At 49.3% G+C, this 26,141-nt stretch overlaps 1 protein-coding gene across 2 annotated transcripts in view; it reads left to right on the top strand.

Annotated features, from left to right (window-relative positions):
- Positions 1-26,141, top strand: part of tulp4a (TUB like protein 4a) — a 691,812-nt gene that overhangs the window by 192,201 nt on the left and 473,470 nt on the right. The window contains exon 2 of one of the 2 annotated variants that reach the window (XM_072502627.1): positions 13,016-13,144. The exons of the other annotated variant lie outside the window; for it this stretch is intronic. Within the exon in view, the coding sequence (XP_072358728.1) occupies positions 13,016-13,144 (129 nt within the window). The remainder of the gene's footprint in view (positions 1-13,015; positions 13,145-26,141) is intronic. 2 annotated transcript variants of the gene reach the window in all.

Genomic DNA, 26,141 nt, shown 5'->3' with positions numbered 1-26,141 from the left:
GGTGAGAAGGGTGTTCTTGGAGCGGAGTAGAGATTGGGGGGGGGGCTGGCGCTGCCCAATCTCTGTGGGTACTACTGGGCCGCCAATGCGACGATGGTGCGCAAGTGGGTGATGGAGGGGGCTGCATGGAAGAGGCTGGAGACTGCGTCCTGTGTGGGTACGAATCTGGGGGCGCTGGCAACGGCGTCGCTGCCGTTCTCTCCAAGGAGGTATACCACGTGGTCGTGATGGCCCTCAAAATTGGGGGCAGTGGAGGCGGCATAGGGGGGGAAGTTGGGGCCTCGGCGTGGACCCCATTACGGGAGAACCACCGGTTCGCCCCAGGAAGAACAGGTGGAGGGTTTTCGGGGTGGCACAGGGCAGGGATACAAAAGTTGGGGGACCTGTTTGTGGACGGGAGGTTCGCGAGCTTGGGTTAGCTGGAGGAGATGTACGGGCTCCCCCCGGGGAACACCTTCAGGTGCTTGCAGGTAAGGGCGTTTGCTAGACGGCAGGTGGTGGAATTCCCGCGCCTACTGCCACACACCGTACAGGACAGGGTGCTCTAGGGGGGGGGAGTGGGGAAGATCTCGGAAACTTACCAAGTGATGCAGGAGGAGGAGGAGGTCTCGGTGGTGGAGTTGAAAGGTAAGTGGGAGGAGGAGTTGGGAGAGGAGATTGAAGAGGGGACGTGGGCAGATGCCCTAGGGAGGGTGAATTCTTCCTCTTCGTGCGCGAGGCTCAGCCTCATACAGTTTAAGGTGCTGCACAGGGCACATATGACCGGGACAAGGATGAGCCGGTTCTTTGGGGGTGAGGACAGGTGTGTTAGGTGCTCAGGGAGCCCAGCAAATCACACCCATATGTTCTGGGCATGCCCAGCGCTGGAGGAATTTTGGAAGGGCGTAGCGAGGACGGTGTCGAGGCTGTTAGGATCCAGGGTCAGACCGGGCTGGGGGCTTGCAATATTTGGGGTGGCAGAGGAGCCGGGAGTGCAGGAGGCGAAAGAGGCCGGAATTCTGGCCTTTGCGTCCCTGGTAGCCCGGCGAAGGATTCTCCTTCAGTGGAAAGATGCGAGGCCCCCAAGCGTGGAATCCTGGATCACCGATATGGCAGGGTTCATTAAATTGGAGAGGGTGCGGTGGCAACCGTTCTTAAACTTTCTGGCAGAACGATAGACATTGGTCAATGGCAGCAGCAGCTCGGGGGGGTTACTTTATTTTTGTTTATGTTAATTACACTGGAGGGTCTGAGGGGGTGTATACACCTGTTGTGTTAAGTCGGGGTGTTAATGTTAATTTATTATTTATGTACGGGGGGGCTTTAAAAGCCAGCGATTTAGCCCAGTGTGCTAAACCAGCCCCTTAGTTACTTTGCATCAGTCTTCACCATGGAAGACACCACTGGGTTGCCAGAGTTCCAGGAGAATCAGGGGGCAGAGGTTAGTGCAGTGACCATCACTAAGGAGAAGGTTCTGGGGAAGCTGAAAGATCTGAATGTGGATAAATCGTCTGGACCGGATGGACTACACCCCAGGGTTCCAAAAGAAATAGCTGAGGAGATTGTGGAGGCATTGGCGGTGATCTTTCAGGAATCACTGGAGGCAGGAAGGGTCCCAGAGGACTGGAAAATGGGTAATGTAACACCACTGGGAATCAAACCTGGGACCCTTGCGCTGTGAGGACACAGTGCTATCCACTTGTGCTACCGTGCTGCCTGAGTTAACTCGGCTTCGTCAAGGGGAGGTCATGTCTGACAAATGTGTTAGAGTTCTTTGAGGAGGTAACAAGGGAGTTAGACAAAGGAGAACAAGTGGGCGTGATTTATTGCGATTGCCAGAAGACCTTTGACAAGATGCCACATAGGAGATTGTTAAATAGGTTAAGAGCCCACTGTGTTAAGGGTAAGATCCTGACATGGATAGAGGATTGGCTGACTGGCAGAAGGCAGAGAGTGGGGATAAAGGGGTCTTTTTCAGGATGGCAGCCGGTGACTAGTGGTGTGCCTTCGGTGTCCGTGCTGGGACCACAACCGTTTGCAATGTAGAGGGCAGCATGCGGCACAGTGGTTAGCACTGGGACTGCGGCGCTGAGGCCTCCGGTTCAAATCCCGGCCCTGGCTCACCGTCCGTGTGGAGTTAACACATTCTCCCCATGTCTGCGTGGGTTTCACCCCCATAATCCAAAGATGTGCAGGTTGGGTGGATTTACCACACTAAATTGCCCCTTCATTGGGGAAAAAAATAATTGGGTACTTTAAATTCTTAAAAAAACTTTTCACAAAATACATTAATGATCTGGAAGAAGGAACTGAAGGTACTGTTGCTAAGCTTGCAGATGATACAAAAATCTGTAGAGAGGTAGTATTGAAGAAGCAGGCGGGCTGCAAAGGGACTTGGACAGGCTAGGGGCATGGTCAAAGAAGTGGTAGATGTAATACAATGTGGAAAAGTGTGAAGGAGCATTGGAGGCAGAAGCTATTTTCTAAATGAGGAAATGCTTAGGAAATCAGAAGCACAAAGGGACGTGGGAGTCCTTGTTCATGATTTTCTTAAGGTTAACGTGGAGGTTCATTCAGCAGTTAGGAAGCCAAATGCAATGTTAGCATTCGTGTCGAGAGGGCTAGAATACAGGAGCAGGGATGTACTTCTGAGGCTGCGTAAGGCTCTGGTCAGACCCCATTTGGAGTATTGTGAGCAGTTTTGAGCCACTTATCTAAGGAAGGATGTGCTGGCCTTGGAAAGGGTCCAGAGGAGGTTCACAAGAATAATCCCTGGAATGAAGAGCTTGTCGTATGAAGAACGGTTAAGGACTCTGTGTCTGAACTCATTGGAGTTAAAAGGATGAGACTGGAATCTTATTGAAATTTACAGGATACTGCGAGGCCTGGATAGAGTGGACGTGGAGAGGATGTTTCCACTTGTAGGAAAAACTAGAACCAGAGGACACAATCTCAGACTAAAGGGACGTCCTTTAAAACAGATATAAGGAGGAATTTCTTCAGCCAGAGGGTGGTGAATTTGTGGAACTTTTTGCTGCAGAAGGCTGTGGAGGCCAACTCACTGAGTATCTTTAAGACAGAGATAGATAGGTTCTTGATTAATAAGGGGATCAGGGGTTCTGGGGAGAAGGCAGGAGAATGGGGCTGAGAAAAATATCAGCCATGATTGAATGACGGAGCAGACTCGACGGGCTGAGTGGCCTAATTCTGCTCCTATATCTTAAGCACCATCCGTCTCTGCCAGCCCTGGCCATTCCCCATGGTCTGCACTATAGTGTTGATGACCACACTAATGCTCCTCAGTGACTGGGCCATGCTCTGTAGCATCTCAGCCATGCCCACCTGCGACTGGGACAGGCTCTGTAATGCCGTAGCAGACTGCATGAGGCCTTGGGCACCTTCACTCATGGTGCCGACGTTGCGCACCATGCTTTTCACTGTGGATGCCACCCTTGCAGTGATGGCCTCGGTGCCACTCATTGCTGCCGCCATCTCCTGCACCCCTAGCCTCTAGGACTCCTCCAAATGGCTATGGATCTGCTGGAGTGATGCTGACATCTTCCTCTGTATGTCCAGGCTGCCCCCTATCATCTCCATCAGCTCTGGGTACATCTGCATCAGCATCAGGCTGGGACCCAGCTGGGAGAGCTTTTTCTGAGGAGACACAGAGAGGGTATCATTGGCTACATGCGTGATCCACAGTGGTGGGAATAGGGGTGTGAAGGAGGGGTTGGAGGGTGGGGGATTGAGGGGGTTGGAGGAAGGGCTGGGGGTTGCATGGTGAGTTGGGGGGTGGATGCTCCCTTGGGAGCAGGGAGGGTGTGTTGGTGTCTACTCACTCATGCTGCCTGGTGTAAGTAATTGAGTCATAGATGTTTACAGCATGGAAACAAGCCCTTTGGCCCAGCTTGTCCATGCCACCCAGTTTCTATAACTAAGCTAATCCCACGTCTGCATTTTGCCCATATCCCTCTATACCCACCCTTCCCATGTAACTGTCTAAATGTTTTTTAAAGGAAAAAATAGTACCCTCCTCTACCACTGCCTCTGGCAGCTCATTTCAGATGCTCACCACACTGTTTAAAAACATTTCCCCTCTGGTCTCTTTTGTATCTCTCCCCTCTCACTGTAAACCTATGCCCTCTAGACTCCTACATTTGGGAAAAGATGTTGGCTACCTTGTCTATGCTCCTCATTATTTTATATACCTCTATAAGATCACCCCTAAGCCTCCTACGCTCCAGGGAAAATTGTCCCAGCCTCTCCTTATAACTCAAACCATCAAGTCCCAGTAGCATCCTAGTAAATCCTTTCTGCACTCTTTCTAGTTTAATAATATCCTTTCTATAGTAGGGTGACCAGATCTGTACACGGTATTCAAAGTGTGGCCTTACTAATGTCTCGTACAACTTCAGACCACTCAGACCATGAAGTCCTGGTAGCATCCTCGTAAATGTTTTCTGCACTCTTTCTCGTTTAACAATATACTTCCTATAATTCCATGTGTGGTCTTACCAATGTCTTGTACAACTTGAACAAAACGTCCCAACCCCTGTATTCAATATTCTGACCAATAGAACCTAGCATGCTGAATGCCTTCTTCACCGCCCTGTCCACGTGTGACTCCACCTTCAAGGAGCTATGAACCTGTACCCCTAGATCTCTTTGTTCTGTATCTCTCCCAACTCCCTACCATTAACTGAGTAGCTCCTGCCCTGATTTGATCTACCAAAATGAATCACCTCGCATTCATCCAAATTAAACTCCATCTGCCATTCATCAGCCCACTGGCCCAATTGGTCAAGATCCTGCTACAATTTTATATAATCTTCACTATGCCACCAATTTTGGTGTCATCTGCAAACTTACTAACCATGCCTCCTACATTCTCATTCAAATCATTTATACATATAACAAATAACAGTGGACCCAGCACCGATCCCTGAAGCACACCAGTGGTCACAGGCCTCCAGTTTGAAAAACAATTCTGCACAACTACCCTTTGGCTTCAGTCGCCAAGCCAATTTTGTATCCAATTGGCTATCGCACCCTGGATCCTGTGAGATTTAACGTTTTGCAACAACCTACCATGCGGTACCTTGTCAAAGGCCTTGCTAAAGTCCATGTAGACAACATCGACTGCACTGCCCTCATCTACCATTTTCGTTACCCCATCAAAAAACTCAATCAAATTCGTGAGACATGACTTTCCTCTTACAAAGTCATGCTGACTTTCCTTAATTAGCCCTTGCCTGTCTAAATGCCTGTAGATCCTGTCCCTCAGAATACTTTCTAACAATTTACCCACTACAGAAGTAAGTCTCACCATTCTGTAGTTCCCAGGCTCATCCCTACAGCCCTTAGAACATAGAATATAGAACGATACAGCGCAGTACAGGCCCTTTGGCCCACGATGTTGCACCGAAACAAAAGCCATCTAACCTACACTATGCCATTATCATCCATATGTTTATCCAATAAACTTTTAAATGCCCTCAATGTTGGCGAGTTCACTACTGTTGTAGGTAGGGCATTCCACGGCCTCACTACTCTTTGCGTAAAGAACCTACCTCTGACCTCTGTCCTATATCTATTACCCCTCAGTTTAAAGCTATGTCCCCTCGTGCCAGCCATTTCCATCCGCGGGAGAAGGCTCTCACTGTCCACCCTATCTAACCCCCTGATCATTTTGTATGCCTCTATTAAGTCTCCTCTTAACCTTCTCTCCAACGAAAACAACCTCAAGTCCATCAGCCTTTCCTCATAAGATTTTCCCTCCATACCAGGCAACATCCTGGTAAATCTCCTCTGCACCCGCTCCAAAGCCTCCACGTCCTTCCTATAATGCGGTGACCAGAACTGTACGCAATACTCCAAATGCGGCCGTAACAGAGTTCTGTACAGCTGCAACATAACCTCCTGAATCCGGAACTCAATCCCTCTATCAATAAAGGCCAACACTCCATAGGCCTTCTTCACAACCCTATCAACCTGGGTGGCAACTTTCAGGGATCTATGTACATGGACACCTAGATCCCTCTGCTCATCCACACTTCCAAGAACTTTACCATTAGCCAAATATTCCGCATTCCTGTTATTCCTTCCAAAGTGAATCACCTCACACTTCTCTACATTAAACTCCATTTGCCACCTCTCAGCCCAGCTCTGCAGCTTATCTATATCCCTCTGTAACCTGCTACATCCTTCCACACTGTCCTAAATTGGCTAGCTGAAAGAAGACAGAGGGTGGTGGTTGATGGGAAATGTTCAGAATGGAGTTCAGTTACAAGTGGAGGATCTGTTCTGGGGCCATTGCTGTTTGTCATTTTTATCAATGACCTAGAGGAAGGCGCAGAAGGGTGGGTGACTAAATTTGCAGACGATACTAAAGTCGGTGGTGTTGTCGATAGTGTGGAAGGATATGTACATTCCTCAAGACATCACTTTTTATTTCCCCAATTTCCCTAAGATTCGTGCCTTTCTCAACAGCAAATACTGACGAGAGGGTAGGTGGATTGGACACGCTAAATTGCCCCTTAATTGGAAAAAATGAATTGGGTACTCTAAATTTTTTTTTTTTAAGTCTCAGCTACGGGGCCGGCAATTTCCTCCCGAACCTCCCACAACATCCAGGGATACATTTCATCAGCACCTGGGGATTTATCTATCTTGATGCGCTTTAATACGTCCTTCTCTGTAATATGTACATTCCTCAAGACATCACTTTTTATTTCCCCAATTTCCCTAAGATTCGTGCCTTTCTCAACAGCAAATACTGACGAGAAATATTCATTTAGGACCTCTTCCATCCCTTGTGGATCTGCACATGGATGACCTTGTTTATCCTTAAGAGGCCCTACTCTCTCCCTAGTGACCCGTTTACCCTTTTTGTATCTGTAAAAGCTCTTTGGATTTTCCTTTGTCTTATATCTGCCAAGACAATCTCATGTCCCCTTTTTGCCCTCCTGATTTCTCTTTTAACTCGACTCCGACAAGGTCCATACACTTCAAGGGATCCACTTGATCCCAGCTGCCTCCTTCTTCCTTTTGACCATGGCCTCAATATCCTGAGTCATCCAGGGTTGTCTCCTTCTACCAGCTTTACTCTACACTCTAAGAAGAATGTGCTCTCCCTGAACCCTAGTTAACACCTTTTTGAAAGACTCCCACTTACCCACTGTCCCCTTGCTTGCAACTTTTTGAATGTTCCCGCCTAATGCTCTCGAAATTGGCCTTGCCCCAATTTAGAATTTTAACTTTTGGGGCAGAAGTATCTTTCTCGCAATTATGGTCACTGGTCCCAAAGTGATCCCTCACTAACACTTCCGTCACCTGCTCTTCCTTATTTCCCAAGAGAAGGTCAAGTTTTGCCCCCTCTAGTCGGGCCATCCACATTGAATGAGGAATTCTTCCTGAATACACTTGACAAATTTCTCTCCATCCAAATCCCTAGCGCTATTGCTGTCCCAGTTAATGTTGGGAAAGTTAAAGTCCACAACTATTATCACCCTATTTTTTGGCACTGAAGGTCAGTCGTCCTGGTCATACTCCCTGAGCTGACAGCTGCCGCAACCTCATCCCATGTAGCACTGACTGCCTTGTGGCTGACTCTCCGGTACCCTCGGGGGAACCGGAAACTTGGAAATAATTTTCACTGTACTTCGGTACATGTGACAATAAATCAATTAAAAAGGACATCCCTCCTGGCTTCCACGGCATCTAGTAGCCTCCCGAAGTCAGCACCTCCGAATCTTGGGGCCGGTCTCCTGGGTGCCACCGTTGCGAGCTGGCTGGGGTTGGTTTATCGAAAGCAGCTTAAGAGCTGCTCGACCATGTTAGCGGAGGCCTGGTGAGCACAGTGCCGGGGAATCGGTTGACGAGCCTTCATTTGCGATGAGAAGCCCATGAGGCCTCGTTAAGTGAACCAATTAACGTTAGATTATGTTGCCTGCCTCGCTGGGCCGTGCACCGGGAAGCTCGCGGCAATTCCCGCTCGCTCCCACACTTAGACATTTTTCAGGGGAATAGCGCGCTAAGTGTGAGCTAAACCGGTGATAAACTCCCCAGGGCCCCAAAAAATGACCAGATGTGATTGAGTAGCGGTGGAGAACTTGACAGAAGAGCCGGTGACAGAGTCCCTGAAAAACCTGCCACAGATTAACTTGGAAATGTTTTGGGAGAATCGTGGCAACAGAAATGTTTAGGGAGAATCGCGTTCATTGTAACCTTTCACATGTGGACTAGGATACAATAATCCACACATGGTCTATCTGGCTTCAGTACCATCACAGTAGGTGAATACTAGTTATTGCAACTCAATTCAATAATGCCCGAGTGCTGGGATGGCCCAGCCAAGAGTCGGGGGCTGAGGAGACCAAGCCCATAAAAAGGAGGGTGGTGGAGGGTTTGAAGAGTGGGGGTTTGCAGGGCAGATAAGTAGGGGCCTCCGAAGAGGGGGGACCCCCAGGGACCCCATAGCGAGTGTCCTCACTTGGGGGGGTGGGGTGTAGGGTAGTGTACATGTGTGTAGGGGGTGACATTGCCCATGGGTGAGGGGAACCCACCCCGCTCACATAGAGATTTCAAAATGGTCGCCCCATCTCTGAGTCCAGTTCCCCTATGCTAAAAAACATTCTTAAGGGTGGGATTCCCAGCCCCACCGCCTGGTGACTGGAGATTTCTGCCTCAGTTCAGTGGACTTCCCCATTGTCCGCGTCTCGCCATGTCGATCTTGCGGTGGGGTGGAAGAATCCAGCCCCAAGTGTGGGCTAAACCGGTGAGAAACTCTCCAGGGTCCAAAAAAGTGACGAAGTGTCATTGAACAGTGGTGAGGAACTCACTTTATTCTTTATTCTATCTTCTGACTTGCCTCTAACCTTTGCAGAATTTAACCCCTTTTCTTCAATTTGATACTATCTTTAACTACCTTAGTTATTGGCAAATGGTGCGTCGATCTCATGGAGGCTTTCTCTTTTGGAATGTATCTTTGCTGAGTGTTATGAAACACACCACTGTCTCCACTGTCATACTCTTCACCTTTCTATCCTCTCCCTTTCCACGTGGAAAGGTAGGCTGTGGGGAAAACAGAGACAGGCTGCAAAGCGATATAGACAGGTTAAGCGAGTGGGCAACAAATGGCATATAGATTATTATGTAGGAAGTGCAAGGTTATTTATTCTGATTGAAAGAGTAGAAGAGCTGAATTTTTAAAAAAGGTGGAAAACTTGTAAGCATCGATGTTCAAAGAGACTTGGGTGGAATGCATTCACAAACTGATACAGAAATCAAATTAGGATTCATACTTTGGGGAGGTAGTGATGTAGTGGTATTGTCACTGGACTAGTAATCCAGAGACCCATTTAATGCTCTGTGAACCCAGGTTCACATCCCACGACGGCATATGGTAAAAATCTGGAATTCAAAGTCTGATTGTCGATTGTTGTAAAATCCTTCAGATAAGGAGATCTACTTTCTTTAGGGCGGCACAGTGGCACTGCTGCCTCACAACATTAGGGACCCGAGTTCAATTCAATGGGGACTGTCTGTGTGGAGTTTGCACTTTCTCCTTGTGTCTGTGTGGGTTTCCTCCAGGTGCTCCGGTTTCTTCCTATAGTCCAAAGGTGGATTGGCCATGCTAATTTGCCCCTTTGTGTCCAAAGATGTGAGAGGCTGGTTTAGCACAGTGGGGTAAATAGCTGGCTTTTAAAGCAGACCAAGGCAGGCCAGCAGCACGGTTCAAATCCCGTACCAGCCTCCCCAAACAGGCGCCGGAATGTGGTGACTAGGGGCTTTTCACAATAACTTCATTGAAGCCTACTTGAGACAATAAGCGATTTTCATTTCATTTCATTTTCATGCAATACTCCAAATGAGGCCCAACCAATGTCCTATACAAGTTTAACATACCTTTTCTATTTTTGCCCAGATTAAGGGGACCGTGGCATGTTTGTCCATAGATCTCTGAAGGCAGAAGGGCAGGTTAATAAGGTGGTGAAAAAGGCATATGGGAAGCTTACCTTTATCAATCATAGATAGCAGCTTCAGGGAATTAGTTACACCAAAGATTGGAGATAGGTGGGTAACTGTAAGAGGGACTGGGAAAAAGCAGTCAGTGCAGGGATCCCCTGCGGTCGTTCCCCTGAGAAACAAGTATACCGCTTTGGATACTTGTGGGGGGGACGACTTACCAGGGGTGAGCCATGGGGTACGGGTCTCTGGCACGGAGTCTGTCCCTGTTGCTCAGAAGGGAAGGGGGGAAGAGGAGCAGAGCATTAGTAATTGGGGACTCTATAGTCGGGGGCACAGATAGGAGATTTTGTGGGAGCGTGAGAGACTCACGTTTGGTATGTTGCCTCCCAGGTGCAAGGGTACGTGATGTCTCGGATCGTGTTTTCCGGGCCCTTAGGGGGGAGGGGGAGCAGCCCCAAGTCGTGGTCCACATTGGCACTAACGACATAGGTAGGAAAGAAAACAAGGATGTCAGGCAGGCTTTCAGGGAGCTAGGATGGAAGCTCAGAACTAGAACAAACAGAGTTGTTATCTCTGGGTTGTTGCCTGTGCCACGTGATAGTGAGATGAGGAATAGGGAGAGAGAGCATTTAAACACGTGGCTACAGGGATGGTGCAGGCGGGAGGGATTCAGATTTCTGGATAACTGGGGCTCTTTCTGGGGAAGGTGGGACCTCTGCAGACAGGATGGTCTACATCTGAACCTGAGGGGCACAAATATCCTGGGGGGGAGATTTGTTAGTGCTCTTTGGGGGGGGTTTAAACTAATGCAGCAGGGGCATGGGAACCTGGATTGTAGTTTTAGGGTAAGTCTTGGGTGTTGGGTGTCTTAAAAAATATTAAGGTAGATAAGTCCCCAGGGCCGGATGGGATCTACCCCAGAATACTGAAGGAGGCTGGAGAGGAAATTGCTGAGGCCTTGACAGAAATCTTTGGATCCTCGCTGTCTTCAGGGGATGTCCCGGAGGACTGGAGAATAGCCAATGTTGTTCCTCTGTTTAAGAAGGGTGGCAGGGATAATCCCGGGAACTACAGGCCGGTGAGCCTTACTTCAGTGGTAGGGAAATTACTGGAGAGAATTCTTCGAGACAGGATCTACTCCCATTTGGAAGCAAATGGACGTATTAGTGAGAGGCAGCACGGTTTTGTGAAGGGGAGGTCGTGTCTCACTAACTTGATAGAGTTTTTCGAGGAGGTCACTAAGATGATTGATGCAGGTAGGGCAGTAGATGTTGTCTATATGGACTTCAGTAAGGCCTTTGACAAGGTCCCTCATGGTAGACTGGTACAAAAGGTGAAGTCACACGGGATCAGGGGTGAACTGGCAAGGTGGATACAGAACTGGCTAGGCCATAGAAGGCAGAGGGTAGCAATGGAGGGATGCTTTTCTAATTGGAGGGCTGTGACCAGTGGTGTTCCACAGGGATCAGTGCTGGGACCTTTGCTCTTTGTAGTATATATAAATGATTTGGAGGAAAATGTAACTGGTCTGATTAGTAAGTTTGCAGACGACACAAAGGTTGGTGGAATTGCGGATAGCGATGAGGACTGTCTGAGGATACAGCAGGATTTAGATTGTCTGGAGACTTGGGCGGAGAGATGGCAGATGGAGTTTAACCTGGACAAATGTGAGGTAATGCATTTTGGAAGGGCTAATGCAGGTAGGGAATATACAGTGAATGGTAGAACCCTCAAGAGTATTGAAAGTCAAAGAGATCTAGGAGTACAGGTCCACAGATCACTGAAAGGGGCTACACAGGTGGAGAAGGTAGTCAAGAAGGCATACGGCATGCTTGCCTTCATTGGCCGGGGCATTGAGTATAAGAATTGGCAAGTCATGTTGCAGCTGTATAGAACCTTAGTTAGGCCACACTTGGAGTATAGTGTTCAATTCTGGTCGCCACACTACCAGAAGGATGTGGAGGCTTTAGAGAGGGTGCAGAAGAGATTTACCAGAATGTTGCCTGGTATGGAGGGCATAAGCTATGAGGAGCGATTGAATAAACTCGGTTTGTTCTCACTGGAACGAAGGAGGTTGAGGGGCGACCTGATAGAGGTATACAAAATTATGAGGGGCATAGACAGAGTGGATAGTCAGAGGCTTTTCCCCAGGGTAGAGGGGTCAATTACTAGGGGGCATAGGTTTAAGGTGAGAGGGGCAAAGTTTAGAGTAGATGTACGAGGCAAGTTTTTTACGCAGAGGGTAGTGGGTGCCTGGAACTCACTACCGGAGGAGGTAGTGGAGGCAGGGACGATAGGGACATTTAAGGGGCATCTTGACAAATATATGAATAGGATGGGAATAGAAGGATACGGACCCAGGAAGTGTAGAAGATTGTAGTTTAGTCGGGCAGTATGGTCGGCACGGGCTTGGAGGGCCGAAGGGCCTGTTCCTGTGCTGTACATTTCTTTGTTCTTTGTTCTTTGTTCTTTGTGAGAGTATAGAGGTCAGGAGCACAGATTTAACGTCGCAGGAGGGGGCCAGTGTTCAGGTAGGTGGTTTGAAGTGTGTCTACTTCAATGCCAGGAGTATACGAAACAAGGTAGGGGAACTGGCAGCATGGGTTGGTACCTGGGACTTCGATGTTGTGGCCATTTCGGAGACATGGATAGAGCAGGGACAGGAATGGATGTTGCAGGTTCCGGGGTTTAGGTGTTTTAGTAAGCTCAGAGAGTTTAGTAAGCAGAGTTTCTGCCTCACATGGCGTACCTCATTCCCGTGAACCAGATTTAGTAATGCCTCCTTCTTGGAAGGGCCAAGAACATAACTGGTCAAGCAGGTTTTCCTCAGCACATTTAAGAATTTTCAAATAATTTTGTTATTTTGCATCTGTTATGATATCTGATTATGAAGGTGTACTGTATTAAAAGTTACATTTCTGGGGATTCAGCATTTTAAATCCTTTGATCTTATCTGTTAGGTTTTTTTTAACCTTTTATAGTTCTGATCTTGCAACTCTAGAATAATTAATTTTCTTTTCTGTTGCTCTAATTCATCATGTACTTAACTTTTGCTGATTGTATTTAGGTGATACTCGTGCGATGGAATGAACCATTTCAGAAACTTGCAACATGCGATGCTGATGGAGGAATTTTTGTGTGGATTCAGTATGAAGGGAGGTGGTCAGTTGAGCTGGTCAATGATCGTGGAGCACAGGTAAATATATTCATCAAATTAACGGTTTTTCTGATTGATAGCCGTTGTACTTGGAAAAACATCAGACTTTTCTCAGAAGGTTCAAATTCTGTTGATTTGGTTCATGGCTTTTAAAGTATATGGTGGAATAATAGCCACATGTTTAATGATGAGCCACATGGTGAACAACAGGGGCTGTTTAGCACAGGGCTAAATCGCTGGCTTTGAAAGCAGACCAAGGCAGGCCAGCAGCATGGTTCAATTCCCGTAACAGCCTCCCCGAACAGGCGCCGGAATGTGGCGACTAGGGGCTTTTCACAGTAACTTCATTGAAGCCGACTCGTGACTAAGCGATTTTCATTTTTTCATTTTCATTTAATTTGAAATTCTTTTTTATTAAAGTGTTAACCATTTATTTTGAACCAGTTAATGCCTTCACTAAAGTAGTGCAGAGATTAATTTCAGACTTGCATCTGTTAGATGCAAAGACAAGAGGCAGGTCCGATGATTGGTCAGAATATAAAGAAAGGCAGAGAATGATTGAAAAGCTAATTATGAAAATTTATTAAAGTATAAGAGAAAGCTAACTAGAAATGTAAAAACAGATAGTAAGAATTTCTGCAGGCATAAAAGTAAGAGTGCAAATCAAGTGAATGTTGGTCCTCGAGAGGGTAACAATGGGGATTTAATGGTTGATAATAAAGAAATGGCAGATGAAATGAACAAATATTCAGCTTCTGTCTTCACTACAGAAGATACAAAAAACATTCCAGTAAGTGCTGTAAATCAGGAAGTGGAAGAGAGAGGAAATTATTGAAATTACTATCAGTAAAGAAGTGGTACTGAGCAAACTGATGGAGCTGTTGGCTGACAAGTCTCTTGTCATGAGGGGCTTCATCCCAGGATCGTAATACAGGTGGTGAATTAAATAGTAGATGCATTGTTAATTTTCCAAACTTTTCGTGAGTCTGGAAAGTTCCATCAGACTGGAAAGTAGCAAGTTTGATCCTCTATTCAAGAAAAGAGGGAGACAGAAAACTGGAAACTATAGGCCAGTTAGTTTGATGTCAGTTGTGGAGAAGGTGCTGGAATCGGTCATTAAGGAGGTTATAATAGCTGGGCACTTAGAAACTCAAGGTGATCGGGAAGAGTCAACAACATGGTTTTGTGAATCTTGTTTACCCAATTTATTGGCATGCTTTGATGGAGTAAAATGCATTGTAGATAATCGTACTTGGGTTTCCAGAAGGCCGGTGCCACATCAACGGTTATCGGGGAAAATAAAAGCTTGTGTCGGTAACATATTAGCATGGATAGAAGATTGGCTGGCTGGCAGCAAACAGAGTATGTCTAATTGGGTCTTTTTCTAATTAGCTGAATATGACGAGTGGAATTCCGCAGGAGTCTGTTGCGGCCTCAACTTTTAACAATTTGTATCAGTGATTTGGATGAGAGGAACAAAGACATGATAGCTAAATTTGCAGATGACACAAAGACAAGTAGGAAAGTATATTGTGAAGAGGACATGATGTTGCAGATGGATATGGATAGTTTGAGTGAGTGGGCAAATGTTTGACAGATGGGAGTATAATGTGGGAAAATTTGAAGTTATTCACTTTGGCAAGGCGAATAAAAAAAGCAAAGTGTTACTTAAATGGAGAATTCAGAGATGAGTTAACGTTAACTCCGATTTCAGCAATCGGAGAATCCCACCCTGTGTGCTGATGCTGGGACTGAATCAGTGGTGTGCTATGACCCGGAAGCGGCGCTGATTCCGGAGCAATTCTGGATCCGTTAAAAAAGTTAGTATGTACAGCCAGTAATTATGTTACTGGAATGCTATCCATTATTATGAGAAGAATTGAATATAAAAGTAAGGGGGCGGGATCCTCCGTTGCCCCGGCGGCGCACCCATGCCTGGGGTATTCCGATGGAGTGGGGCTGCTCACAATGGAAAACCCCATTGGCCAGCTGTTGGACAGAGAATCCTGCTGCCGGCAAGGTGTGCCGCACCAGAAAACTGGTGCGGCGGGACGGAGAATCCTGCCCAGTTTGTTTGGTGAAATTCTCCATTTCAGAGACTAAGGGCTGGATTCTCTGATTTTGAGGCTATGTCCAGACCATGTGTCTAGTATCACGACCAAAAAGTCGGCGGCGCCGACCCATGGGGGGCTCACAGCCGCGCCACGTAAAACCCCCGGCTTTGCCTGCAGATACGGAAGGAGAATTGCCGTGTCCGTGGCCGCACATGCGCACAGCAGCGACCTGCAGTAGTCGCACCGTACTACGTGGTGCAAGCCACGTGCGGACCCAACCTGCCAGATAGTGCCCCCCTGTAACCCGACTCACCACCCCCCACGAGTCCACTCCAGCCCCCGCAGAAGCCCCCCCAGCCAGCGGAACGGGGGAGGAGCACCTGAAAAATGGCGCCACCCCAGATTTCAACATCAAAAGGGATTCTCCGGCCAATCGCCGAATGCGATTTCGGCAATTGGAAGAATCCTGCCCTGTGTGCTGACGCTGGGACTGAATCAGTGGTGTGCTATGACCCGGGAAGCGGCGCTGGTCCCGGAGCAATTCGGAATCTGTTAATGGGCTAGCACCAGTGCCATGTTGAACGAGAGCATTTCCAATGAAAAACGGTGTCCAATTCGAGAGGCTGACAAATTGCAGCCGTATATAAGCACTCCACTCCCCACACAGACACACACACATTCCAGCCAATAAGATGGCAACCTGAAGAGCGGCACCCTGTTTTGCAGATGCGCAGCTCAAGACTCTGCTGAACGTCGTGGAGAAGAATCGGGGCACCTTGGACCTCGGGGTGGGGAAGAGGCTGCCACCCAATGCCGTACAATGGACCTGGGCACAGGTGGCAGAGGCTTAAGCCCCACCGCCAGGACCGGCCAGCAGTGCTGGAAAAAGCTGCACAATCTCCTCAGGGTGGCCAAGGTGAGTAGCCAGCATTTCTGTCTCTTTACTCCCCCTCCGCCCCAACCAGGAGAAGGCAGCGCACAGCCACAGGGAGAGAGAGAAGACTGGAGGGGGTCTCATGGACCTACGGCCCCTCAACCTTTGCAGAACGACGGGCAGGCACTGGGCCTGGTCGGTGGGCCTGGAGAGAGGGCAGCCGCCGAGCCGGAAGTCGGCATTGGGGAATTAAGTGAGCATCTGCCGAGTTGCGGTGTCCCACCACGTCACCTCCCCCACACCACCCCAACCCAAGATCCAACCGTCATGTCATGTCTGGTGTCTTGCAGGATCACCTGGCGATGAGGTGGGCCCTTCTGGTGTCCCCTGCCCCCGGCCACAACCCCAGGACACGTTGAGCGACAAGGCAGCACCGGATACTGACACCAGCCCGCAACACTGCGGAGCGTAAGTCCAGGGATGACACCGACTTTCCATCACAGCTTTCTCCAACACCCTCCAACATCCCAGAGACACTCACCTCGGTTGGGCATTATAGTGAAGAGGCTCCTGGGGCACTATCTGGTGCGCACCACACGAGCAGTGGTACATCAGGTGGAGGTTGGAATTCCCGAGGCGGCGGACGGTCGGAAGGTGGCCCCAGGGACTAGCTGCCGTCCTGTCGGGTCTCTGGCTTCTGGAAACGGCTGGCGATGCAGATACAGGGCCGGGGACTATCCAGCGCCTGCAGGTGCCGTTGAAGGAGTCTAACAGCCTGCAGAGACAGGAGGTGGTGCCAAACATGCATGCCATCCAGGCCAACACTGCACGGGTGGCGTCCACGGTGGAGGCCCTTAGGCGAAGGTATGAGCCATGGATCAGGATGTCTCGGGCCTGGGGTACTCCGTGTGGCTGGTGGCTGAGGCACAGGACACAGGCAACTATGTACTCGGGCTACCTGGACATTGCAGTGGTGCTCCAGAGCTTGGCCCAGTCGCAACGGGCCATGGCTGTGGGCGTCAATGGCATTGCACATGCGCTGGCTGACGTGAGCCAGACCCACAGGGACGTTGCCCTGTCCCTGTGCTCCAAGGCGTGAGCATTGCAACCCTGGTCAAGCAAGAGTGTGGATCTCCAGGAGTGACTGGCAGAGCCAGGTGACAGGGGAGCCCCTGGAGCACACTCCAGCGACACCCCCATCCCAAGGAGTAGCCTGAGGGCCCCCCACTCGAGGAGGAGGTGATGGGGGCCCGTGCCAGTGACCCAACAGGAGGAGGTGCTGGACACCACAGGTGCTCAAACTCCTCCCTTCCTGCCTGCTTCCCCCCCCCCCCCCCTCCCCCCCCTCCTTAGCGCCTACGATGGGCAGAGCAGGGTTGCACGACTGGAACACCCGAGAGACTGGCAGGCCCATCCAAGCCCGCTCGCTCCAGAAGACAGACATCAAAGGGGACTCGGGTCACAGGCGGGAATTGCAGCAGGCCGCTGAGTTCCACCTAGACATAGAATTAGGGTTCATCAGGCAGAAGGGTAGACAGCAGTTAAGTGGGCACGGGTGCAGCAAATGGGATAGCGTTAGGATCTGAGGCACAAACTTGTTGAAACATGTTCACCTGTTCATAATAAACACCGTTTCAACCTGCCTTGGTGATCTGTCAGAATGGTGCGAGGTGAGGGATGGCCGAGCTGGCTGCAGAAGGGATGTCGGGGGGAGGGGGGGCCTCAGGCCAGGGCCACTAGGTCAGCCACCGCTCACCGCTGTACCTGGCCACACCCCATCCCTCTCCCCCGCCGCCTCCTTGTCGGACGAGGCCTGCCGTTCATCCTCCTTCAGCATGTTGCCCTTTTGCTGTGCAATGTTGGGGAGGATGCAGCAGGTCACCACGATGTTTCCAGATTCTGGCATTGGCCAACAAAGAATCCTGCCCGTTATGCTTCAGTTATACTGTGCATTGGTGAGACCATGGGCGCGATCCACTGGCTGCAAGTGCGCAGTGCTGCTGGTGGCTGCCAGGAGCGGCCTCCTGCAGGTTCCCCAGCAGCCTTCACGCCTCGCGGGATCTACCCAAGTCCCACGAGGAGTCAGAATCCTGGCCAAATGGGGCATGAACAACTGTGCTCGCTGAAGTTTGTTTAAAACCAACTTTGTCGAGCATAGCTGGGGTCTACCCAGCTCTATAGCCGGGCGTTGTTCAGCACTGGTCTGCACAAACATGAACCAGGAAGAAAGACATCTGGGGGGTCTTTTGGGCTATCAGACCCCTAGGTGATCAGGGTCAGTGCAGGGTGGTTCCCTGGCCCTCCCCCTGGAACGCGGGCACCTTGGAACTACCCAGCTGGCAAAGGCAGTTTTAGTTCAGTTGGAAGAATGTAACCCAGTGATAAGCAGCTTTTCATAAAATATGCTGGAACAGGCATGATACGGGACTACAGAGCATACCCCAAACTACAGAACAGAAAGGTCCCAAAACCAGGGAGAGGGCAGTTCCTAGAGCTTCTAGTCAAAAGGAAGGAGTCTGGAAAATTCATTTGAGTACAATTAAGATTATGGGGCAGAAGTTCCAAGTTAAAAGACAGCTGCAAGTTGCAAACCTGGGATAATGTGGACCCAAATGTTGGCGACTCCTTACTGTGGACTTGTGAAGAAGTGGTGTTCTATTGGCACGGCTGGGTACTTGAGAGATTATGTGGAAGTTGAAGATTGAATGCATGTGGCACTCCAGGGCAGAGGAATACTGGAAGGAGAGCTTGTAACCTTGTGAGGTGGATCCTTGGTGAAAACATCTGACAGAAAGCATTGTTTGGAAGAAGATTCCAAAGCATGTTCTACGAGAGCAGAGATCTGAAACTCTTGTGTGACAGATTTCCAGTGAGACTAGTTGGCTCACTGTGACATGCATCTGGTGGAGTTGATAAGAAATCCGTAGAAGTTGTTTGGGTGGTATCTGTAACTTTGTTTCTGAGTGTGGTGTGTCTGACCACAGTTCAGCTTTCGATGGACTGTGTACTACTGACAACATTTAGAGTATAAGTTAGATTTTGTTACTTGGGTTATCCTTGGGAATCTGTATATATCTGTAAAGGAACAGTTGGGGTGAAGGCGTAATGTATTATAGTTAATCTTTTTTTGTTTAAAAGATGTTTATTATTTTGTTAAAAGTACATCAACAGTCCTATGACTCTGTTCAGTAGCTGCCCCCACATTACTAAACAAAAAATAAAAGTTAGGATCTATCAAGCCGGGTCCACTCTGGGATCTGGCGTGTCCAGTGGTAATATCATCTGGGATTGGAACAGACAGATGTAGGTAGATTCTTATTGCTCCTCAAACACGGTCACAAACATCCCCCACCTTTTCTCAACCCTCCTTTCAGAGCCCCTTAACTCCTACTTTATCTTCTCCAACCGCAGGACGTTGTACAGGTCACCCAACCAAGCCGCTACACCCGGTGGCGATGCCGACTGCCACTCCAGTAAAATTTGCCGCCGTGAGATACGAGGCAAAGGCCATAGCATCGGCCTTCCTCCTCTCCATGAGCTCCGATTTCTCTGAAATTCCAAATATCGCCACCAAAGGGTCCGGGTCCATCTCCTCCTTCAATATCCTGGCTAAGATCACAAACACCTCCGCCCAGAATCTTCCTAATTTTTCACAACACCAAAACATGTGGCTGTGATTTGTTGCCCCCCCCCCCACACCTCTCACACTTATCTGCTGCCCTCTGAAAGAACCCACTCATTCTTGCCCAAGTCATATGCACCCTGTGCACCACCTTAAACTGTATCAGGCTCATCCTTGCAGAAGAGGAGGTCCCGTTTACCCTACGCAGTGCATCACTCCATACTCCCCAATTGATCTCCCCTTCCTCCCATATCTCCTTGATCTTCACCACCTGCTTGCCTCCCTACACCCACAGCTACTTGTATATATCCCCAATTCTTCCTCCCGTTCCACATCCGGAAGCAGCAGTTGCTCCAGCAGGTTGTATCCCGGCAACCTTTGATTTGTATTATTAAATGTATAAACAGACACCTGAAAACTAGCCAGGACTTCTTTTTCTGAATTAGCCTTCACCCCCTCCAGACCTTTTGCGCAAAGTCCCTAACGTGCAGATACCTGAACTCGCTCCCCCTCGGCAGCTCTACCGTCTCCCTTGGCTCCTCCAAACTGGCGAACCCTTCCTCCAAATACAGATCCCTCACCTTGACCAGCCCCACTTCCCTCCACCTCCTGTACACACTATCCATACCCCCGGCTCCGATCCATGATTCTTGCACAGCGGCGTTAACACAGACATCGGTAGCACGGTAGCATTGTGGATAGCACAAATGCTTCACAGCTCCAGGGTCCCAGGTTCCATTCCGGCTTGGGTCACTGTCTGTGCGGACGGTCTGCACATCCTCCCCGTGTGTGCGTGGGTTTCCTCCGGGTGCTCCGGTTTCCTCCCACAGTCCAAAGATGTGCAGGTTAAGTGGATTGACCATGCTAAAATTGCCCATAGTGTCCAAAATTGCCCTTAGTGTTGGGTGGGGTTACTGGGTTATGGGGATAGGATAGAGGTGTGGACCTTGGATAGGGTGCTCTTTCCAAGAGCCGGTGCAGACTCGATGGGCCGAATGGCCTCCTTCTGCACTGTAAATTCTATGATTCTATAAAAAAACCTCAATAAACATACGTGCGTTTGATAAGGTTCCCCACGGTAGGCTATTGCAGAAAATACGGAGGCTGGGGATTGAGGGTGATTTAGAGATGTGGATCAGAAATTGGCTAGCTGAAAGAAGACAGAGGGTGATGGTTGATGGGAAATGTTCAGAATGGAGTTCAGTTACAAGTGGAGTACCACAAAGATCTGTTCTGGGGCCGTTGCTGTTTGTCATTTTTATCAATGACCTAGAGGAAGGCGCAGAAGGGTGGGTGAGTAAATTTGCAGACGATACTAAAGTCGGTGGTGTTGTCGATCGTGTGGAAGGATGTAGCAGGTTACAGAGGGATATAGATAAGTTGCAGAGCTGGGCTGAGAGGTGGCAAATGGAGTTTAATGTAGAGAAGTGTGAGGTGATTCACTTTGGAAGGAATAACAGGAATGCGGAATATTTGGCTAATGGTAAAGTTCTTGGAAGTGTGGATGAGCAGAGGGATCTAGGTGTCCATGTACATAGATCCCTGAAAGTTGCCACCCAGGTTGATAGGGTTGTGAAGAAGGCCAATGGAGTGTTGGCCTTTATTGGTAGAGGGATTGAGTTCCGGAGTCAGGAGGTCATGTTGCAGCTGTACAGAACTCTGGTACGGCCGCATTTGGAGTATTGCGTACAGTTCTGGTCACCGCATTATAGGAAGGACGTGGAGGCTTTGGAGCGGGTGCAGAGGAGATTTACCAGGATGTTGCCTGGTATGGAGGGAAAATCTTATGAGGAAAGGCTGATGGACTTGAGGTTATTTTCGTTGGAGAGAAGAAGGTTAAGAGGAGACTTAATACAGGCATACAAAATGATCAGGGGGTTAGATAGGGTGGACAGTGAGAGCCTTCTCCCTCGGATGGAAATGGCTGGCACGAGGGGACATAGCTTTAAACTGAGGAGTAATAGATATAGGACAGAGGTCAGAGGTAGGTTCTTTACGCAAAGAGCAGTGAGGCCGTGGAATGCCCTACCTGCGACAGTAGTGAACTCGCCAACATTGAGGGCATTTAAAAGTTTATTGGATAAACATATGGATGATAATGGCATAGTGTAGGTTAGATGGCTTTTGTTTCGGTGCAACATCGTGGGCCGAAGGGCCTGTACTGCGCTGTATCGTTCTATGTTCTATGTTCTATGGAGCCCTATGAGATAAATGACTCAAGACGATGAGTCTCTGTTGGGCGATTTGCAGAATGAATGTGATGTTGAGTGCTGATATTTAAGATGCTCCAGATAAGATTCAGCCTACTTACAAGCAAATGCACGGTACGAGAATTTCTGATGGACTGCGCTTATCTAGGAGTAACCAGGTCTGATATAATTTTAAAATTGTCAAGGCAGCCTTGCTAAATTTTAATTCTTCATGGATTCTTCGAGACAGTTTCCTAAATTTTAAGATAATCAAGGCAGCCTTGCTAAAGTTTAATTCTTCATGACACAATATGCTATATGTGACACTAGCCATCTACTTCCCCAAACCTTGGCGAACTCAATCATAGAATTTACAGTGCAGAAGGAGGCCATTCAGCCCATAGAGTCAGCACTGGCCCTTGGAAAGAGTACCCTACCCAAACCCACACCTCCAACCTATCCCAGTAACCCCACCTAAACTGGCTCACTGCCAATGCGGGACCAATGGGCACCACTCTCTTTTCTCCCTTTCTTTGTAAACAGAATGAAGACTTCCATACGGCTGAGCAAATACCCACTCTTGGAGCAGATGCATCCCTCACAGTACTCGCCAGTTCTGCCATAGGTCCAAAAGAAACGGCCCACACAGCCGATTCATTTCCTCGGCTTCAATGCCACTTTTCAACAGTGCACGAGTGTGAAATCAAAGCTACTATCTTACGGTTTGCCTGCAAGTCCCTCATGGAAGGGACACCCTACCGAGCCCAGGTCCCACACCGGGTTTGACCCACTGACCGTGTGAAGTTTGCACTTTCTCCCCATGTCTGCGTGGGTCTCACCTCCACAACCCAAAGATGTGCAGGGTAGGTGGATTGGCCATGCGAAATTGCCCTTTAATTAGAAAAAAAATGAAATGAGGAATCTAAATTTATATTTAAATAAGATGCATCAAATATTGGACATGATAACAACAGCAATTACGTTGATCTCCTCAGGACAGGACAGGAATGTGAGGATGGTGTCTTAGAGATACAAATGGGGGTAGGAGAGCGGTCGCGGGCAACGGAATTCCGACAGTCACGTCCCGCTCCCGGGGGAGAGCCCAAAAAAACAAAACGCGCAAACTGGCCGGACTGCCTTCCTCTCTTGACCCTCCTGACCCGGCGTGTGGGTGAGTGAGAAAAAAAAAACTTCCCCAAAAACTTTTTGAAGAGGAAACTTGTAAAGAGAAAGAAAAAAAATTTATTTCCCCTTTTTATAAAAAAAATGTTAAAACATTTCTTTTTGAAAAAGGTGTTTAAGAGGGGGAAATAAAAGTGTTAAAGGAGAGAAGGGAAGGGGAAAAGAAAAGGGAAAGGGGGGGGAGAAAAAAAAGGGGGAAAAAATGCTAGAAGGTAGCCAAAGCAGAGGGAGAAAGGGCACCAGAAGGGACAATGAGGTAGCCAGTTCAGATGAGCTAACCGGCACACGAAGCGGTGGAACGGAAGGCCCGCCGCAACAAAAAGAACTGGGCAGACAGGAGCTTTTTCCCCTTGGGCCAGGGGCGAACTGGAACTGGAAGGCAGCCTTTGCTGAGGCGTTGAGGAAACATCAGCAGGAAAACAAGGCAGAGGCTAGGACAGACATGGAGGCTGCGGTGCAGGCAGCAATGGCCAAGGCCCTGGCGGAGGTGCAGCTCGCCCTGGACAGAGCAGAGGAGAGACCGGAAGCCCAAGAGGTGACCATTAAGGAGCTGGAAAAAGCCGCGGCTGACCAGAGCGACCGGATCACGGCCCTGGAGAAGGAAATGGCGAGGCTGGTCACATGCTGGGGAGCTAGAAGGGCAGAGTGGACGATCAGGAAAACTGCTCGAGAAGGCAAAATGTAAGGATAGTGGGCCTTCCAGAGGGGATTGAGGGTAGAAACCCCACGGCCTACGTGGCTGAGATGCTGGGTAACTCAGTGGGGAGGAAAACTTTCCCCAACCCACCAGAAATGGACAGAGCACACGGATCGCTGCGCCCGAAGCCCAAGGCAGGGGATCATCCGAGGGCAGTTATAGCTAAACTGCACTGGTATAGCACAGTGGGCTAAACAGCTGGCTTGTAATGCCGAACAAGGCCAGCGGATTCAATTCCCGTTCCAGCCTCCCTGAACAGGTGCAGGAATGTGGCGACTAGGGGCTTTTCACAATAACTTCATTGAAGCCTACTTGTGACAATAAGCTATTATTATATTACAGGACCCAATGACTGACAGATCAAGCTCCAAAACAGGGAAAACTTCAAGCATGGCAAGGGAACTCGGGCACTTTATGGAACAGATGGGAGCGGTGGACCCCTGGAGTTTCACCCACCCAGGGGAGAAGGAGTTCCCCTTCTTCTCCCCAGTGCACAACGTATACACCAGAATTGACTTCTTTGTGGTGGGGAAAACGGTGCTTCCAGGGATAGACAAAGTGGAATACTCCGCAATTGTGATATCCGACCACGCTCCACACTACATGGATATGAGGCTGGAGACGGGCAGGGCCCAACGTCCCACATGGCGGTTGGACATTGCCCTACTAGCAGACAAGGCCTTCAATGAAATGATATCACAGGCCATAGCAGAGTACACAGAGACCAACCAAAACGAGGAGGTCTCGCCCTCCACGTTGTGGGAAGCGCTAAAGGCTGTAGTAAGAGGGGTAATTATCGCTTTCAAAGCTCGAAGAGATAGGGAGGAAAGGGCGGCAAGGCAGCAGCTGGTTGACTCCATACTGGAGGTAGACCATAAATACTCCTAGGCCCCGACCGTAGAGCTCCTGGCGGAGAGGAAAGAGCTACAAAGTAACTTTGATCTGCTCTCCACCAGGAAAGTAGTGCACCAACTCCGCCCGGCACGTGAGACCCAATACGAACATGGAGACAAAGCCAGCCGCCTGTTGGCACACCAGCTGAGAAAGCAGGCAGCCACCAGAGAAATTGCACAAATCAGGGATACCAGAGGCACATTAGAAACAGAAACAGAAAAGATCAACAAAACCTTCAAGGCCTTCTACCAACACCTCAGAGCCCCCAATGGGGGAGTCTGGGATGAAACAGTGCCTTAATAGACTGGACATACCAGTCGTGGGGTAGGGCAGAAGGCAGGGCCTGGAAGCACCACTAGCACTGGGAGAGATCATGGACAGCATTAGCTCCATGCAGGCGGGGAAGGCGCCGGGACCAGGCGGGTTCCCGGCGGACTTCTACAAAATATTTGCGACAGCACTGGCCCCGCACCTGCGGGAGATGTTCACAGATTCGCTAGCGAGGGGCACACTGCCACCCATGCTAGCACAGGCCTCAATCTCGCTGATACCTAAGAAAGATAAAGACCCAACAGAATGTGGGTCAGACAGACCCATCTTAGAAGCCAAAGTTCTGGCCAAAATCCTAGCCAAGAGGCTAGAAGACTGCGTACCAGAGGTGGTCGCAGAGGACCAGACGGGTTTTGTCAAAGGTAGGCAGCTAACCTCGAACATCAGGTGACTGCTAAACATGATAATGACCACATCCGGGGAGAGAACACCAGAGGTGATCGTCTAGCAGAAAAGGCTTTTGACAGGGTCGAATGGAAATACCTCATAGAGGGTATGAGTGGTTCGGGCTTGGAACAGGGTTCACCTCCTGGGTAAAACTCCTGTACCAACGCTCCCACGGTGAGCATACGGACACCAACTCCCGATACTTCCAGCTGCACAGGGGCACCAGACAAGGATGCCCACTGTCCCCGCTGCTGTTCGCTCTAGCGATCGAACCATTAGCAATTGCTCTCAGAGCAGCAAAAGGCGAGGGGGCTCCAAAGGGGCAGCAGAGAGCACAGAGCCTCACTCTATGCAGATGACCTGCTCCTCTACATTTCGGACCCACAAAACAGCATGGACGGAATCATCGCGCTCCTGAAAGAGTTTGGCGCCTTCTCGGGCTAAAAAAGGAACTGCAAAGATGCAACACACTCCCACTCTCCCTCACTGGGACAGTCCAGACGATCAAAATGAACGTGCTGCCCAGGTACCTATTCCTACTTAGATCCATCCCGATCTACATCCCCAAGGCTTTTTTCAAAGCACTAGACAAACTAATCATGGCGTTCGTATGGGGGGTTGAAGAATGCTAGGATCCCAAAGAAGGTCCTACAAAAAACAAAATCCAGAGTGGGGCTAGCCCTCCCAAACCTACAATTCTACCACTGGGCGGCGACAGCCGAGCGAATAAGGGGATGGATCAAGGAGCCAGAAGCCAAGTGGGTGCGCGCAGAAGAGGCCTCCTGCAAGGGGACCTCCCTCCAGGCT

The sequence above is a fragment of the Scyliorhinus torazame genome, chromosome 1 (genome assembly GCF_047496885.1).
Source record: "Scyliorhinus torazame isolate Kashiwa2021f chromosome 1, sScyTor2.1, whole genome shotgun sequence".
NCBI lineage: Eukaryota > Metazoa > Chordata > Chondrichthyes > Carcharhiniformes > Scyliorhinidae > Scyliorhinus > Scyliorhinus torazame.
Note: the sequence above shows the minus strand (reverse complement) of the source record. Positions and strands in the feature narration are given on the sequence as shown.